Source organism: Microtus pennsylvanicus, chromosome 11 (genome assembly GCF_037038515.1).
Source record: "Microtus pennsylvanicus isolate mMicPen1 chromosome 11, mMicPen1.hap1, whole genome shotgun sequence".
NCBI classification, from domain to species: domain Eukaryota; kingdom Metazoa; phylum Chordata; class Mammalia; order Rodentia; family Cricetidae; genus Microtus; species Microtus pennsylvanicus.
The window spans coordinates 89,756,412-89,775,796 of NC_134589.1; the positions used below are offsets into that span (position 1 = coordinate 89,756,412).

The following is a 19,385-nucleotide window of genomic DNA, read 5'->3' on the forward strand; positions in this document are numbered from 1 at the left end:
TATGTCCTTCTGTCTGTCTATGCTTGAGCAGGGTTTCTCTAGGCCAGGTCTTGAACTTGAGACAGTCCTCCAGCTTTAGCCTCCCAAGTGTACTGGGATTAAAAGTGTGAGCCACCATGCCTAGTTGGTGTGTGTGTGTGTGTGTGTGTGTGTGTCTTGCTATTCTTGAAGGATTGTCTATTGACCTCCATTCTGTACAATCTGGGAACACCAATCAGTGAAGTTGTCACACAGCTAAAGAAACAGTTTTAGTGTGGGAGTCTAGTAGCTGTCCTGGCTTTTCCACATGCTTGTCCCACGATGGCTCAGCATCTGCTGTAAACTGTACCTGCTGTTCTGTGGCTGCCGGACATGGCAACTCAGCTTCGTCCAGCTTGGCCATTGTTGGCATGAGGATCTTAAAAGGTTTATTTATAATTCTAGAAATAATGTGTGTCTGTGTGAGTGTATGTGAATGTGGGTACCCAAGATGGGCAGAAGTGGGCATTGGATCCCCTGACAATGGAGGTGGAGGTGTTGTGAGCTGTGCGATGTGGTACTAGGAACCAAGCTCCAGTCCTGCACAAGTGCTTAACCGCTCAGCCATCTCTCCAGCACCATCCTTTAAATCCAGGGTTTTGTTTTTGTGGCCCAAGCTGGTCTTGAACTCATGGCAATCCTTCTGCATCATCCTTCTGAGTACTAGGACTATAGAGGCAATCAGTCTGTTTGGGAGGAAGTTCTTGCCTGGTCCTGTTCCTGACCTTCCCAGCAGTCAGGGAAGATGTCAGCTGTGGACATGCTCAATACTCCACGGGCTCCTGATCACTGTGGTAGCACCCTGGCTTTTCCTGTAAACTTGTATTTCAGAAAGTGTTGACTGTTCATTTGTCATATGAAGAAGCAGCACCCAAGTTCCAGAGGCTGCATCTGAGTCAACTTTGCTGGAAACGTCTCTTTTGGTCTCCTTTCCCAAGCAGCCGGATTATAAATTTGTGCCATCACACACAGCTTATCATTTTCTTTTCTTTGTTTTTTTTCTCTCTTTTCTTTTTTGAGACAGGGTTTCTCTGTGTAACAACTCTGGCTATCTTGAAACTTGCTTTGTAGACCAGGCTGGTCTCGAACTCACAGAGATCTGCCTGCCTCTGCCTATGGAGTGCTAGGATTAAAGGTGTGCACCACTACTGCCCAGCTCTTAAGACACGGTTTCCTTGTCTGACCTGGAACTCTGTAGACCAGGCTGGTCTCATACTCACAGAGATCCACCTATCTCTGACTCATGAATTCCGGTATCAAATGGCTTGGCTATCACCTCTGTCCAAGATTCATTCCTTTTTTAAAAAATGATTTATTAGCCAGGCAGTGGTGGCACAGGCCTTTAATCCCAGCACATGGGAGGCAGAGGCAGGTGGATCTCCGTGAGTTAGAAGCCAACCTGTTGGTCTACAAATCAAGTTCCAGGACAGCCAAAAACCTAAATAAATAAATATTAAAAAGTGTTTTATGTGAAGGGTGTTGTGGAATATTATTTTAAGTAGGCAAAGATGTGTTACATTGTTTATGCTGGATAGTATTACTTTAACTATGCAAAGGTGTGTTACATTTTTTGTATATGCTTTGTTTAATTATGTAAAGATGTGTTGCATTTGTTTCACCTTGTCTGCCTGAGGAACCTGGTTGGTCTAATAAAGAACTGAAAGGCCAATAGCTAGGCAGGAGAAAGGACAGGCAGGCCTGCAAGACAAAGAGATTAAGTAGGAGAAATCTAGGCTCAAAAGAAGAACGAGAGCCGGGCGGTGGTGGCGCACGCCTTTAATCCCAGCACTCGGGAGGCAGAGGCAGGCGGATCTCTGTGAGTTCGAGGCCAGCCTGGTCTACAAGAGCTAGTTCCAGGACAGGAACCAAAAGCTACAGAGAAACCCTGTCTCGAAAAATCAAAAAACAAACAAACAAACAAAAAAAGAAGAACGAGAGAAGAAGGAGGGTGACATCTAGGGCAAGAAGCCAGGCAGATGCCAGCCAGACACAGAGAAGCAGTGAAGGTAAGCTATACAGAAGAAATGAATAAGCCCTGTGTCAAAAGGCAGATAAAGAGATTAAATAAAAAGCTAGCCAGAAACGTGCCTAAACTAGGCTGAGCATTCAAAACTAATAATATGTCTGTCATGGTTTGGGAGCTGGTTGATGGCCCAAAAGAAAAAGCCTGTTGTGTATGTCTGTGATCACGCGTGTGCCTGGCGCCTGTGGAGGTCAGAAGGTGTAAGATGCCCTGAAACCAGAGTTACAGACAGTTGTAAGTCTTCACATCTGTACTGGTGTTGGGAACTGGGACCAGCATCAAATGCTCTGACGCGCTGAGTCAGCTCTCCGTTTAACCTCTGTTATCCGAATGTTCAGGAAGTGTGCCCAGACAAGCCTGTGTGGAGGCCAGAGGACACCTTTCAGAAGTCAGTTCAGGCTTTCCACCTTGTTAAAACAGGGTTTCTCCTGATCCATCGCTTGCTGCTTATTCAAGGCTAGGTAGCTCCCGAACTTCTGGACAAATTCTGACTTTACTTCCTTTCTTACAATAAGAGCCGGGGTGAGGGGTGGGGGAAATTACAGATGGAAAGCCACAGGAGAGAGAGCGAACTCCTATCTTCGGGCTTTCATCGCAAGCGCGTTGGCCCTAATCTGTGTTTACTTTTTGAGTTTCTTGCAATTGATGACAAGGCTTGAGAATGCACTCATGAAGAACGTTGTCCGTGGCCCTCCAGTCTTAGAACTGGCCGACGAAGTGCACCTGCGAATAGTTGTCCACCGGGCCAACGCTGTCCGTAGCAGGTTCACGCCTTCAGGATCCCCATTGAGTCCCTGGAAGTGCGGCTCCGAAGAGGACTTCAGCAGTCCGCCCACGGCCTAAGCTCTCGGCGGCGGCTCCGCCCACTCCCCCAGCCAGGAGGAAGTCCCGCCTCCTAGAACAGCCCACCTGGGAGAGAGCCTCGCCCCCGCCGCGAAGATCGCTAATTGGCTGCCCCCGCCCTGCCCCCGGGGAAAGCGAGCCCGAGGTTGTACATCCAGGTCGCGTTTCTTTCCTTCTGGGGTCTGTGAGAGCGGCCACCGCCGTTTGGTAGATAGCCTGGCCCTCCCGCATTCAGCCATGTCGCCTTAGGCAGCAGCTATCGCTATCCTGCGGCTTCTCCACAAAGGGGGAAGGGCAGAGTTGTGCAATGTTTGACTCTTGATTGGCGAGAATGAGGAAAGGGGTGGACCTAGAAGGTTATGATCGATAGGAGACGGCACAAATGCCTTAGCAGCAGTAGCCAATAGTGATGGCGAGGGGGGCGGGAGGCCAGGGTGTTGCAAGTCCGTGAACCCGGCCGCGACGGCTCTGAGGTAGTCTGCAGGAAGCAGTAGGGCAGACAGACGTGCAAGGCGACCAATGATTTCAGGAAAGTCAGGAGGAAGTGACCAATGGTCACAGTGAGGAGGCGGGGAATAGCCAGCCACCGCAACACTGTGTACGAAGCGGCGGGGAGGGGACTGCGTTGACGGACAAGGGTATAGACCAACAGTGGTGGGAAAGAGGGTGGCAGGAGACCAATAGTAGTGGCGAATGGGTAGGGCGGGGCGACCGGGGGCTCGGAGGCACAGTGTGTGTGGGGAGACGTGGGGGCGGGGCGACCGTGACGGCCAGGCTGTCAGGCCAATGGTCCGGGGAGGGCCGGCGGAGGGTGGCCAATGGCGGCTGCGCATCCGGGGGCGGGGCTGCGGGGCTGCGCGGGGCTGTGCGGGAAGCGGCGGGCGGCGACGGCTGGGAGGCTGAGGTGAAGCTGGCGGCACTGGGGCGGGTGCACTGGGGGCGGTGGCCAGTGGGCGGGAGCATTAGCGTGGAGACCGCACGGCCGCTCACCAGCCTTCGCCCGCAGGTCTGGCGGCGGCGCCGTGGGCCGCGGTGCGGCGGGCGGGAGGATGGGCACCCAGGGCAGCCCAGTGAAGAGCTACGATTACCTGCTCAAGTTCCTGCTGGTGGGCGACAGCGACGTGGGCAAGGGCGAGATCCTGGAGAGCCTCCAGGACGGCGCAGCCGAGTCCCCATACGCCTACAGTAACGGTAGGCCGGGTTTGACGGTGGGCGCGCGGGGCGGGAGCGGCCTGGCGCGGGCGGCCTCTGCGCGTGTCCCTGCGGTCCCCTCCGGTCCTGTCCCGGAGATCTGTCGGAGAGTGGGCGCGGGCCGGGGTGACGGCGGCCGGCTAGTGAGAGGTCTCAGCGGCAAGTCTTTGGAGTCTCCTGGGGCCTGGAATGGGCCGTGCAGCAGATACCGCTCGATGGGCCGGATCCCCACCGCACTGCCCCTTAGCAAACGCTCAGAGACACCGCACCCTGTGCGGGGAGAAAATACATCGGCCGCGATGTGATTCTTGTTAACTTCCGGGTGCGTGACAAAAAATACACAAGGTAGATTGCATCATTGACACTTGCCTGAGCTTGTCTCTTAATTTGGGTATTTAAGGTAAAATTGTAGTTAACAGTGGGTGGGACTGGATCACAGGCTACTGGGGCTGCTGACTCCGGAGGAATTAATGTCCAATGTGCCTTCCGTTCTTATATCACTGGGTGCGTTTTACCTTCCTGATCTCTTCCTGGGTCCCTTTTCTCTGCCTCCTTACCTCGTTCTCTGGGGTTTTGTTCGTCCTGTCTTGTTAGTCCTCCAAGCCCTGGCTGTTTGGTAAATAACAGTTGAGCGTGTGAGCAAGGCATCTCCCACTCTTTGGACTTAGGACTTGTCCAGGGTGATGAGACCAGGACTTCAGTGGAGGACCCTTCGTTCTGAGCAGCAGTGTTGAATCCGCTCTGTACCTCCTCCCCACGCTCCTGCTGTCGTCCTCCATCTACAGCAGACATCGAGGGCAGGAAAGGAAGAGCCATGGTTTTACTTTCTGGCGCATGCCAAGGGACCTCTGCACCAGCCAGGCCACCTTGACTGGCATTTGACTGGATGAGAGGCTTTAGGGCTGCCTTTCCGGCAGGGAAGTGTGGAAGGGGATGGGCTTGCCTTTAGAAGTGCTTTGGGGCAGGGGGCCACAAACTGACTCTCCATTTCTGTCTAGCACCACCAGTTTCAACTGTACATAGATACAAACTCCAGTTGGACCCTCTTTCCCCATCTCCTCTGTCAACTGTGTATTGCCCTATTTCCTGTGACGTGCTAACTGAAGTGGGGCCAGTAGCACTTAAAGAGTGTAGACATGTGAGACTGAGGGCTGCCATTCACCAAATGCCTTTACTCTGTACAAGCTGTAAGGCCAGGGCCCACTAGCAGGTCCTTGTGTGACTCCTGCAGTGTGCAGCAGAGAGAGAAGAGTGCTCAGCTGGAGCAGCATGTTTCTTGCGTCTAGTTGAAATGCAGACAGCACAAATACCAGCTCTTTGTGCTGGGAGCCTTGGGTCCCTGACCCAGGGAACATTCTTCACTGAATGAAGTTGGTGGGTCTGAGAATCCTTGGGCCTCTTCACAGAAGAGGTGTTTGGAAGCGATAAAGTAGTTGGTCCTGGAGATTGAGCACAGTGTGTTTGCTGTTGAAAGAGCTGGACTTCTGCTTCTCTTAGAGGATAGATGAATGTTTCATTTTCCTCCTTATTATTAAAAGTCTTCAGGCCGTGCAGTGGTGGTGCACACCTTTAATCCCAGCACTTGTCGGGCAGAGGCAGGTGGATCTCTGTGAGTTTGAGGCCGGCCTGGTCTACAGAGTGAGTTCTAGGATAATCAGGGCTACACAGAGAAACCCTGTCTCAAAAAACAAAACAAAACAAAAATCTTCAGGCCGGGCAGTGGTAGTGCATGCCTTTAGTCCCAGCACTTGTGGGGCAGATGTGAGTTCGAGGCCAGCCTCGTCTACAAAGTGAGTTCCAGGACAGCCAGGACTGTTACACAGAAGAATCCTGTCTCGAAAAAACAAAAACAACAACAACAAAAATCTTCAGTATGGGGGCTGGAGAGGTGACTCAGTGATTGAGAGAACAGGTTGCCCTTTCAGAGGACTCGGGTTCAGATCCTAGCACCCACACTGTCTGTAACTCCAACATATGACACCCTTTCATAGACATATATGCAGGAAAGACACCAGTGCACATAAAATATAAATAAGTACAAAAAGTAATTTTTAAAAAACCCTCAGTTTGTATATTCTCAGTGCAGGGCTTTTCTGATTAGAGGTAGGGTGGGTCCTACCTGAGAAGGGGCCTGCTGCTCATTATTGGCCGCTGAACTCCATCTTGATCACAGTCTTAACATCTCGTCTGGCTTGTTCCTCAGGTGTGAACATCGTTCTCTCTCTGACTTCACAAACATGTGAGTCATCAAAACAGCTTTTTTTTTTTTAATTAGCACTGGCACCTGAAACAGTGGCATTATGATACTGTGAGCACATGCCTAGCATCTGCAGGAGCCCCCAGGTCTGCTGACACTGATATTTTTGGAGTTGGAAACACTGGGGCTTTGAAGGTGCAGCAGTGACTCTAGAACAGTCTATTCTCCTCTAGATGGAGCAGGACGAATGTTTTTTCACCTGCAGGTGATCTATACTCCATAGCAAAGACATTGTGGATTCTCAGTTATGGGAGAAGACATGAAGGGGAGGGCCGTGTGTTCTGTGAGCAGTTTCTGCTGTTCTCATGTATGGCCCTGGAATGATAGGTCCATGTTGGCCCCAAGTCAGCTAACTGGGTATTTACCCTTGAGCCCAGGAAACATTATTGCTACAGCACACAAGATTGTGTTATAAGCTTGAACATCCTTAGTTAAGACAACTACATCTTGCCCTAGCTCCTACAAAGATTCCTCAGTGTTAGGTCCTTCAGGAAAATCCCCTGTGGTTTACATATTCTTGGCCTGAAAGATCCACATCTGTTAATGAGTCCATGGATGTTATTTCATTTCTCTCTTCCTTTGGGAGTTAGTGTTTGTAGAAGGAAACTGCAGAGTGATGCCATCGTCCTTTGAGCCCAGGAGTCGGGAAGGAAGCAAGTTACAGGACAGACCAGCATTGGGTTTTGCCATGAATGTTGGAATTTGATGGTTATGGAGATGTTTGTGGAATCACGATGCATGTACCCTGAGTGTGGATAATGTGTGTCTATGTCACAACATGCTGGGAGGTCCCTGCTAGACTCAGGGCTGTATTGTCGCATCAGCGACCCAGAGGCCAGCAACATTCTTGCTAATCCTGGCTCCATGTTTCCTCTCATTTTTCTCTAAGTGACAGGTTCAAGGGTTTTGTTTTATTTTGTTGTTTTGTTTGTCTGTTTTTTGGTTTTCTGAGTCAAGGTTTTTTTGTGCAGCTTTGAAGCCTTCTTGGAACTCTCTCTGTAGACCAGGCCAGCCTTGAACTCACAGAGATCCACCTGTCTCTGCCTCCCGAGTGCTGGGATTAAAGGTGTGCACCACCACCACCTGACTTCAAGGGAAATTTTAAATGTTTTATTATTATTATTATTATGTGTATGTGTGTGTACTGAACTGTACATGCTATGATACTCATGTGAAGGTCAAAATAAAGCTTTTGGCCAGACGTGGTGATACATGCCTTTAATCTCAGCATTTAGGAGGCAGAGGCAGGCAGATCTCTGTGAGTTAAAGGCCAGCCTAGTCTACTAGTGAATTGAGGACAGCCAGAGCTATATAATGTCTCAAAGATACCAAAATAAAATAATAATAAAAAAAAAAGACAGTTTTTGGGAGTTGTTTCTCTCTCCCACCTTTATGTGGGTTTTGGGGATTGAGCTCAGGTTAGGCTTAAGCAGCAGGCACCATATGAATGTTTTGCCTACATGTATGTCTGTGTGTCATGTGTATGCCTATTGCCTATGGAAGCCAGAAGAGGACATGGAGGTCTTGGGACTGTTGTAACAGATAGTTATGAGCTACCACATGGGTGCTGGGAATTAAAGTTTTTTTTAAAAAATTAATTAATTAATTAATTAATTTATTATGTATACTATATTCTGTCTGTCTGTATGCCTGCAGGCCAGAAGAGGGCACCAGACCTTATTACAGATGGTTGTGAGCCACCATGTGGTTGCTGGGAATTGAATCAGGACCTTTGGAAGAGCAGGCAATGCTCTTAACCTCTGAGCCATTTCTCCAGGATGCTGGGAATTAAAACCAGGTTCTCCTTAAGAGCAACAGATACTGCTGAAACAACCTTCCAGCCCCCCTCAAGGAGAAACTTAAAACACTCATATACTCCATGTCTCATCCATTTGCTTCATCTCTAGCTCCCACATGAAGCTTGCATAGACCCCTCTTTCTTTTTTAGTCGTCTGTTTTTGAGACAGGGTCTTGCTAAATACCTCTAGCTGGCTTTGTACTTGCTGTCCTCCTGCCTCAGCCTCCCTAGTGCTAGAATTACAGATCCGTTGTGCTTGACCTAATTGTGTATTTCCTAGTGAATGAACAGCCTGTGTACAGCTTCCTTATGCTGACTGTTACTTGATGCTGGTTCACATGGTTACTACAGTAACCCCTCACAGACCTTTCTCTTCTCTGTCCAAGAGCAGACACTTTGTTCTAGATTTTACTGTAGATTCTCTGGGATAACTTACTGGAGTGGGGGTTGTCTTCCTTCCCTGTGTTAGATGCCAGATTTTCTGGCAGACTGTTGTCCCAGGAGGAATAGGAACAGTCACTGGTATAACAGCTAATGCCTCCAGCATGTGGTTTGTGCCAGGCATGCTGCTGAGGGTGGCTCTGTTCATCATTTGATCTTCAGGACCATGATTCCCATTTTATAGATGAGGCTCTCAGGAGCACAGACTGTTTCCTGGGTGGTATGGTCCCTGGGTTCCTGGTTGGCTCTTTCCTAACCTTCATTGACAGGGAACTGGGCAGACCTCAAACAGTGGAGCAGTGGCACTTTGTGGTTTTCTTCTCTTTCCCTTCATTGTTCCCGGGGTTGCCAGACAGCCATTGCTTCTGCACACTTTGAGATCCACGCCTTGGAAGGCATGTCCCAGATCCTACCTGACCCAGCTATCATCTGGGAAGCCACATCATCCTTACTGAGAGTTGTTGCTTCTTGACAGGCCATTATAATTTTTCACAGGCCTGCAAGTGGTGACTTGCTTGCTCCATTCCCAGAGAAGCATACTGTCATCCACCATGAGAATAGTCTAGGCCTTCTCATTGTGCTGTGTACACCATCACTGCGCCTGGCAAATTCTGCCCTGGGCACCAACCTCCTGGAGGGTTGGTGGCCTTTTGTTTGCTGTAACTAGGTCCCTTTTTCTCACAGTGCATGTACCTCCCCCTCAACCTCATCATTTCATTCATTTGTTCAGCCATAACAGTGCATCCACTGTAGGCTGGGAATTCAGGGTACAAGGCAGAGCAGATTAGAGACAGTTGGCTTTTATTGATTTTTTGTTGTTTCTGAAACAGGGTCTCACTACGTAGCCCAGGCTGGCCTTGAAGTGATCCTCCTGCCTCTCCTGAGTGCTAAGATGATCACACCTTACTAGAATATTTGTTTTTTGTTGGTCCTTAGCATTGTCCTAAACAGGACCAAATGAATGTGCAAATAGCAAGTACATAGCAAGACCCATCTACTTTCTGGTAGTGTTGTGTGGTCACACTTGAGATTGTTATGTTGCATATATAATGTCATCTTTTCCATCAGTGTGATTGTTTGTGGCTTGGAGGTGATCTAAATTTAACGGCGTTTCAGGAAGGAAACAGTTTCAGGGAGTTAAGTGGGCGGAAAGGACACGAAGGGAAGGAACTAGCCTTGGCAGGTCCTTTTGCCTCCTGTTCTTTTTGAAGATTGAAGCTGGAAAGGTATAAAATTGCTTGATCCTTGTAATGCTGCCCTCACTCAGCCCGAAACTAGGACATATTGAACGGGAAGCTGTGGGGCTGTACACTGGCCAGAGCTTCATCATCTCTGCTGTCTAGGAGTGCAGGGAATATCTTCAGCATTTAGCATGCTGGCTGAGAGAAAGTTGAAGACAAGAAGGAAGGCCACCAGCCTGTAAAGCAGGTGTTGGGGATCAGCAGTGAGAAGGTGGTGGGAAGCAGAGCATCCACAGAGAGAGGGGCTGGTTGCGCCAAGACCTGTGGCTAGGGGACCGTGCTATGGCAGGAGATAGATGGAAAACCAGACCCTCTGAGTCCTAGTATCAGTGATGGTAAATGAATAAGGTAGGCTCAGATTTTGAACTTAAGGGGCAGAGGAGGTGTCCTAGTCATCAGCAGATCTGGTAATGACAGGAGACTCTCACGTCCTGTGTGACTCTTTTGCTATGGTCAGAATATCAAATGCAGAGTTTATCTGTGGACGCTTGTCCTTCAGAAAGTAGAGAGGATGGGAATAGTGGAGAAGGGAGGGTCTGAACAGGAAGACAGTGGGGCACACTAGACGATTTGTAGCAAAATACTGCCTGCCTGTCTAGATGCCATTTAAAAATGGGGGGGGGGGTGCACACTGGAGAGACAGCTTAGCAGTTACGAACAGAACACTTGTTCTTGCAGAGAATCTTGGTTTGAGTCCCAACTCCCACATGGTGGTTCAGGCATCTGTAACTCCAGTCCCAGGGGATCTGACTTCCTCTTCTGACCTGAGGGCACCAAGTGTGCAGGTGGTGCACATACATACATGCAGGCAAAACATTCATACACATAAAAATAAATAAAATAAAAAGAAGTATTAGGTGGGAAGTGATATGGCCAAGCCCCCAGATGGCAGTGAGGGAGGAGAGATGGACTGTGGTTTCTGGAGGGTCTTATAACCAATATGTGCCATCGGTGCTGTGCCAGGAGGCTGTGAGCTGCAGAAAGGGCTGTGCTTCACCAGAGTTGATCCTGTGTTTCTGGACAACAAAAGAAACAGAGCAGCCTTGGTCTCCAGTGGGAGGTCGTCCCGAAGCCAAACTGTACAAACTTAGATCTTTGCGTGACACATTTCCGTAACTAACCTTGGTGAAGGACATCTCTGTCCTGAGAGGGATATCCATCCCAGCAACTGAAAAAGAGCAGAGGCTAGAACTGAGTACTGGAATGGGACAGGTAACCTCATAGTTTATGAACTATTTCAAAGAGTTGACAGCCAAATGCCAGAAGTTCTGGGCTGGTGAGTTTAATGTCAGCTTTGGAGGAAAAGCTAAGCCATATGATTGATAACCATGTGTTTGTGTGCCTAGAGGCCAGGCTGCTGCTTCTGCTCAGGTGTAGGGTGTGTGGGGGCGGGTTAGGTTGGATGCTATTGCTGAAGTGGACCTGGTTCCTTCCAGATGTTCACACTGTTGTACATTACTTGGACTCGTAGACATCTTTCCATTGTCCTTATACAAAAGCGTTGTCTGTTAACCTTTTAGGTAGTTAATAGGGTAATTAACTCAGGATTCAAGACACTTTAAACTTGTATGAAGCTGAGCAGTGGTGGCACACACCTTTAATCCCAGCACTTGGGAGGCAGAGGCAGGCAGACCTCTGTGAGTTCGAGGCTAGCCTGGTCTACAGAGAGAGTTCCAGGACAGCCAGGGCTATACAGTGAAAAACCTGTCTCGAAAAACAAAATAAAACAAAACAAATAAACCCATGTGAACAAGTTGCAGGTGCAGAGACATCTTTCAGGGTGGCCCAGACTCTCTTCTTTAGATTCAGAAAGTCACTGCTTAAGAAGTGGAGTGTGACCAAGGAAGCTAGGTCACTGCCCAGGCTGCCTGCTCTGCCCTGCCCCATGCCACCACTTTGCTTGAGGAGTGTGAGTCAGCAGTCTTGTCTATGCTGTGAGTCCTTATGTCCCTGTAGCATCTTTAGGCTGAGATCTGCTGTACCACTTGTCAGGGCCCATAAACTCTGGGAACAGATGGAATAGGACCCTGACAGTTGGAAGATGTCTCCTGTACCCACTGATTTCCCACCCTGTAGGAATTGTTGTATCAGTGGATACCAACCATGTTCCTTTACCTTCTCGGTGGTGAAGTGGTGGCTTTCTGTTGCTGCCCCATCTCCTCCCTCATTACTGTCTTCCTGGTGATGTTCACTTGGCGACCTGCTTCTTGTGCATCTTTGAGCAGTTCTGGGCTGTGTCCTGAGTGCCTGAGCATCCCCTGCTTTAGGTGCAGTTGATACTTTAAGTACATGCTGGCTCTTTTTTCATGGGGATAAGCATTATGCCTTTTACAGGGTTTCATGTAACCCAGGCTGGCCTCAAGTCTCCACATAATAAGAATGGTCTTGAACTCTTTTTTGTTTTTGTTGTTTTTCAAGACAGAATTTCTCTGTGTAACAGCCCTGGCTGTCTTGGAACTAGCTTTGTGGATCAGACTGGCCTCAAACTCAAAATCCACCTGCTTCTGCCTCTCAAGTGCTGGCATTAAAGGCCTGTGCCACCACTGCCCAGGTTGGCCTTGAACTCTTGATCCTGTTTCCACATCACAAGTGCTAGAGTTATGGACATGTTCAACTACAGCTCGCTTATTTATGCTACTTTCTTAGATGAATCTTATTACGTAGGGAATCTTTACAAAATACTACTATTCGTAACAGCAAATGCAGTGTGTACAAAGCATAGGTGAGATCCATCTATCTCGAGTTTAAGAAGTTTTTCCAGGCCAGGTGGTGGTGGCGCACTAGGGAGGCAGAGGCAGGCGGATCTCTGTGAGTTCGAGACCAGCCTGGTCTACAAGAGCTAGTTCCAGGACAGGCTCCAAAACCACAGAGAAACCCTGTCTCAAAAAACCAAAAAAAAAAAAAAAGAAGTTTTTCCATTGAGCCTATTGGAAGGACTTTGATGCCTAAGTTTATTGCACAGGTAGTTAAACTCAGTTCATCATGAGCAAGTGAGTAATACCCAGGGTGTTGCCTGTGTGAACAGAAGGGCTGTGACTCCAGTGAAAAGTTTGCAGCATTTCTGGACCTTGAGGCTTTGTGGGAAGGAGCCCTAGGGGAGCACCCAGCTCACAGTCTGCTCTCCTCCACTTAGCTCTCTCCCTGTTGCTGGAGTAGAAACTTTTGCCTTTTTTTAAAATTCTCATGGTTTAATGAATATTTGCTTACTGCTCACGTGAGAGACAGAGATAGCAGCTCCCACGTGTGCTTGGCATTGAAACTCACAGAACTTTGAGACGGAGAGCTGGCTCAGGAGTTAGGCCTCTCCTGCTCTTAGCACCCACTTCAGGCAGCTCTCAAGTGCACGTTACCCCAGCTCCAGAGCATCCAGTGCTTCAGACTTTGTGTGCCCGCACCCACACACATAATACAAACAGCAAAACTCAACTCATGTCATTGAAAACTTTGTTGTTTTAGAGGCATGATCTTGTTATGTAGCCCAGGCTGGCCTTAGATTCACAGTGTAGCCTAGGTTGACCTTGAAATCACTGTAGTCCTGCCTCAATCTCCCTAGTACTGCGGTTACAAGTGTGTGTCACTAGGCTTAACACAAAATTTGACTTTTCTTTCTGTATCCATGTGTTACCTAATGACGTGTGTACATAGGTGACATGTGTTTTTTGTGGTTGTTTTTTTGTTTTTTAAAGACAGGTCTCACTAGCTCTGGCTGTTCTGGAACTTATTAAGTAGACCAGGTTGGCCTTAAACTCACCAAGACCTGCCTGCCTTTGCCTCCCTAGTACTGGGATTAAAGGCCTACACCACTATTCTTGGCAATGCATGCCTTTAAAAGAAAATATTTTTAACTTTTATTTCATGTGTATGGGTGTTTCATCTGAATGTATGTCTGTGCACCACATTTATGCAGTGTCTGTGAAGGCCAGAAGAGGGTGTTGGATCCCCTAGAACTGGAGTTACAGATGGTTGTAAACTGTTATGGGTGTTGGAAATCAAAACCAGCCATTTGGAACCTTAGAAATCACTACGGTTGTGTTTGAAATTTCGTTGATGTTGTTTGCTTTGCTTTGTTCTATTTTGAGACAGTGTCTCACTGTGTGTCAGAACTAACCTGGAACTGAGATTCACCTGCTTCTGCCTTCCAAGTGCTGAGATTAAAGGTGTGCACTGTCACAATCGGCGGCACATGCCTTTAATTCCAGCACTCGGCGGGCAGAGTCTCTGGTCTGTATAGTGAGTATTGGGCTAGCCAAGGTCACAAAATGAGACCTTGTCTCAAAAAAAAAGAAAAAGAAAGCTGTGCTAGAAAATAGCCCACTTTGAAAGTTATCTATCTTTTATGATTTAACATGAAAAAATTGTGGGGCTTTTTATTAAAGTCATCAAATTAGCTGCAATAGGGAAAAGTGAACCAAGGAACTCTAGACTTTTAAGAGTAGTGTAAACAAAGCGTTTCTCATTTTTTATTATTAGAACAAGCAAAACATGAGGTGACATGTACAGTTAACTTAAGCAAAGATAGGTACAGTGAGGAGTGCACCTGCGTTATGTCTTATCCTCTTTGGTCACGTGAAAAGAGCCAAGGATAGTCCTCCCAGGCCTTTACATTTCCCACAGAGATAATGTGGGCCTGCCAGGGCATTCCCTTACTATAGTTTATGCAATGCTTCCTGGAAGTCCATCTTGTAGCAAGAGCATTTTGCATTCTGCCCCATCTGTAGTTTACAGTAAATTCCCAGCTTTCTTACATAGGCTTCCCACACACAGTGAAAAGGTCCTGGAACTCTTAGGAGCCCATATCAGAGTTCATGTACACTCAGACCTATTCTGGCCCCCACAGCAGCTTCCTCTGCTAGGGCAACCTGGTCCTTGAAGTTCCAGGGCAGCTGTCCAGGGCCACATGTACAGTGTACAGAGAGGAGCCACTAATGGAAAAGGGTAGACAGAGGTTGAGCCCTGAACTCAGCAGAAGGGTGTGCTTACCCATAAAGCTCTCCAGAGACTGCAGCTAGTGACTCACAGAGCTCGAGGTGTGTGGGTGTGCTCCTTCTAAAGGGGTGTGTCAGCAGCATCCCAGAAATCCTTCTCTTTGGCCAAGTAATTAGGACTCTGTTCTACGAAAATGCTAGTTACAATAGAGGGAACCAAGACTGTTTATAAATAAAGTGAAAGACAAATTGCCTGGATGTGTCAATGGAAACATGATGTGCTTATGTTCATTGGGTGAGCTATACAACCTTTGAATGTTGTTTGTTTGTTTTTGAGAACAGTTTCTCTGTGTAACATCCTAGAACTCTTTGTAGACCAGGCTGGCCTCGAACTCACAGAAATCCACCTGCTTTTGCCTCCCCAGTTCTGGGATTGTAGGTGTACACCGCCACCACCTGGCAAATGTTCTTTTTTTTTTAAAGATTTTATTTATTTATTATGTATACAATATTCTGCCTACATGTATGCCTGCAGGCCAGAAGAGGACATCAGATCTCATTATAGATGGTTGTGAGCCACCATGTGGTTGCTGGGAATTGAACTCAGGACCTCTGGAAGAGCAGCCAGTGCTCTTAACCTCTGAGCCATCTCTCCAACCCGCAAATGTTCTTATTTAAAGGAACATTTAATGAATTTTATTGAAACAGGGATATTAGCCAGACGGTGGTGGCGTATGCCTTTAATCCCAGCACTCGGGCGGCAGAGGCAGGAGGATCTCTGTGAGTTTCAGGCCAGACTGGTCTCCATATCAAGACATATTCAGGCCAGCCAGAACTACACAATGAGATCCTGTCTTTAAAAAACAAACAAACAACAACTTTAAAAAAAAATCTGCATGTGTTCAGTAAAATACTTTTCTTTTTCTTTTTCTTTTCCTTCTTTTCTTTTCTTTTCTTTTTTTTTTTTTGAGACAGGGTTTCTCTGTGTAACCCTGACTATCCTGGAACTCACTCAATAGACCATGCTGGCCTTGAAGTCAGAGATTTACCTGCCTCTGCCTCCTGAGTGCTGGGACAACAGGCGTGAGCCACCACTACCTCCCTGTGAATTTTCTTTTAAGACTTTGTTTGCAGTTGTTAAAGCCATGGATGTGGAACTCATAGATATAGTGGGCTGATTGTGATTTACACTTTATAGATATCAGATGAAGTGTAATGAAACAACATGAAAAGTTAATGATGACTCCGGCTTTTTTAAAAAATTTTTTTTGGAAGATTTTTTTAAATTATTATGTATACAGTGTTTTGTCAGCATGTATGCCTGCAGGCAGAAGAAGGCACCAAATCTTATTACAGATGGTCGTGAGCCACCATGTGTTTGCTGGGAATTGAACTCAGGATCTCTGGAAGAGCAGCCTGTGCTCTCAACCACTGAGCCATCTCTCCAGTCTGACTCCGGGTTTTGGTGCTACAGTGGTCATAGTTTTTGACTGCTCTGTGTTTCACTGAGATTTCCATGCTGAGTGTGCTTGCTTTTAGTAGACAGAAGAGATCTGGTCTGATGTGTGTTCTGGAACAGTAAGTAAACACTTGGACACTGCCTGCATTGTCCCTCTGTACAACTCCCCTGGCATTTCTTTCTGTTTGGCATTGGCACATCAGTATAGAAGGCACTACTGTGCCTATTAACATCTTCCTCGTGCTCTCTACTTCTGCAGGCATTGGTTTCCCATGACAGCAGATGCGAATGCCCCTGTTTCTAGGGACATCTGTTAGGTGCATCATGAGCAGAGTGGCACATTTCCACAGTATGCCAGGTTCCTCCATCGATAGCTAAACTTTTGTTTGCCAGCAGATCCGATCCCAAGCTCTCCCTCTGTTTCCGCTCTGCGTTCTGGCCCATCTTGTAGGCAGTTCAGTCTTCTCATTTGAAAGGAGACTACTAATCTAAAGGCAGATCAATATCCTGCATGGGTTTATTTTATTATTATGATCAGTATCATCATCATTTTTTTTTTTTTTTGGTTTTTTGAGACAAGGTTTTTCTGTGTGACAGCCCTGGCTGTCCTGTAACCTGCTTTGTAGACCAGGCTGATTTTGAACTCAGAGATCTGCCTGCCTCTGCCTCCTAAGTCTGGATTAAAGGCATCCAACTCCACGTCTGGCTATGGTTTTAAAATATTTTGATATGGCTGGGCAGTGGTGGTGCACACCTTTAATCCCAGCACTCGGGAGGCAGAGGCAGAGGCAGGTGCATCTCTGAGTTTGAGGCCAACCTGGTCTTTTTTTTTTTTAATATTTATTATGTATACAATATTCTGTCTGTATGCCTGCAGGCCAGAAAAGGGCACCAAACCCCATTACAGATGGTTGTGAGCCACCATGTGGTTGCTGGGAATTGAACTCAGGACCTTTGGAAGAGCAGGCAATGCTCTTAACCTCTGAGCCATCTCTCCAGCCCCAACCTGGTCTTTTTAGAGCCAGTTCCAGGACAGGCTCCAAAGTTAAAGAGAAACCCTGTCTCCAAAAACCAAAACCAAAACCAAAAAAATTTGGAATTTGGTTTTTCTTTCTCCTCCCTGCCTTCCCTTTTTCCTTCCCCCTAGCCCCCTTCTCTCTTTTTTTTTGTCTTTGAGTTTTCAAGACAGGGTTTCTCTGTGTAGCTTTTGGAGCCTGTTCTGGAACTGGGTCTGTAGACCAGGCTGGCCTAGAACTCACAAAAATCCGCCTGCTTCTGCCTCCCAAGTGCTGGGATTAAAGGCATGCATGCGTCACTAGCACCTGCTCTCTCTTTTCTTTTTTGTTTGTTGAGATAGTGTCTCCTTGTGTAGCCCTGGCTGGCCTGGAACTCACTATGTAAGTAGCTTCAAACTCAAGAGTTCCATTGACCTCTGTTTCTGAGTACTGAGATTAAAGGCATGCCCACCAGACTCAGCTCTTAATTTGATTTTATTGATATAGTTAGTTTATATATAATAAAATGTACTCATCTTGGGAGTCTGGCTCTAGGTCAACCTGTGGGTTGTAACCTCTAACATATCTGTCTCAAAATATTTACATTATGATTTATAACAGTAGCAAAATTAGATATGAAGTAGCAACAAAAATTTTGTGGTTGGGGGTCATGAGAACATGAGGAACTGTATTAAAGGTTTGCACAGTAGGAAGGTTGAGAACCACTTCTGAGAAAGCTATGACAGATGTAGATATCTGGGTAGCCATTCCCCTTATCAAGATACAGTGTTTATACCCCAGAAAGTTCTCTGTTGCCCATGTGAGGTTAGTTACTGCTCCAGTCTTGCTGGTCACTACAGGTTTTTTTTCCTGCTCCAGAATGCCACAAATGGAATGTGTTCCTATGTCCATTAATATCCCCTCCCCCAGTAAAGAAAATCACAGGATTTTATTATGTAGGCAGGCTGGCCCCACTTACACCCTCCTGCCTCAGACTCCCCAGTGTTTGATCATTTACTTTCTGATCCCATCGTGGCAGAGCAGGAGCTCCTGTCCCTAGTAGTAGTGTTTATGTGAGAGAACTGACTCGTTTATCTGTTTTTCTGCTCTAGACATCTGGGTTATTTTTCGTTCTGAATTAAGAGGTATTAAACACAGCCACAATACACAAGCCCTTTTGTGGGTCTGTTTGGTTCTCTCGGGTAAATACCTGCAGTGCGTATTGTTTGGGGTTGCAGGTGGACCATTTTAAAGACACCAGTGACTCTTTGCAGTCTGGCACATGGTGTTCTCAATAGTGGTGCGTGTAAGCCCTGCTCCAGCGTCTGACACTGTCAGTCTCTTTATCTCCTACTCAGCCTCACTGAGGTAAATTTACATACATAAAAATTGGGATTTCTTTGAATGTTGACAAACCAGAACTGTGTGCAGCCGCATGCTGACTAACCTCTGCCTCTAACCCCAGCAACTGCTGGTCAGTCTTGACCTTACTGTGGACTAGTTTTTGTCTTCTAGATATAAACAAAAATATATAAATGGAGTCACATTGTATATTCTTTGTGTCTGGCCCTTTTCCATCTCATTAAGATTCTCCCATGTTGCTGTATGTGGTATCCTTTCTTCTACTGCATGGCATTCTGTGTGAATACTGGAGCAAGCCTGTCTCTTCTGTAGACGATGAGGATTTTGATAGTTCCCACATTTGAATTCTTCTAAGGAGTGCTCCTTTACAATTTTTTACAAGTGGACTGGAGAGATAATTGACCTGTTAGGGGTGTGTACCGCTCTTCCAGAGAACTCTTAAGTGACTCACAACCTCCTATAACTCCAGATCCAGGGGAGCCAATGCCTCTGGCTGCTGAGTGCACTAACACTTGTGTGCACATTACCACATACAAACAATCTTAAAAAGTAAAAGTACAATTCATATATGGGCTTAGTGAACATGTGTGGGTTTCTGTCAGAGAAGTACAGTGTTACAGGTCATTCATGTGTTTATCAGCCCAAGAGACTACTAAATAATTTCCCAATGTACTTGTCCTGCTTGAGGGATAATTCCTCTACATCCTGCTTTCATTTCAGCCTTGCTCATGGGTGGGTGCCTGTTTCTGTGTAACAGCCAGAGAACAGTTTCTATCCTGTGGAGACAGTTTATATTATTTAGCCATTCCCTGAGTCTGTAGAGTTTCAGTTT

General features: G+C 47.0%; 1 protein-coding gene across 2 annotated transcripts in view; it reads left to right on the forward strand.

Annotated features, from left to right (window-relative positions):
* The first annotated feature begins 3,705 nt into the window (after positions 1-3,705).
* Rab40c (RAB40C, member RAS oncogene family) overlaps positions 3,706-19,385 on the forward strand; it is a 37,650-nt gene continuing 21,970 nt past the window's right edge. For both annotated transcript variants that reach the window (XM_075941448.1, XM_075941447.1), the window contains exons 1-2: positions 3,706-3,788; positions 3,891-4,075. In XM_075941448.1, the coding sequence (XP_075797563.1) occupies positions 3,934-4,075 (142 nt within the window). In that variant the 5' untranslated portion in view covers positions 3,706-3,788; positions 3,891-3,933. The remainder of the gene's footprint in view (positions 3,789-3,890; positions 4,076-19,385) is intronic.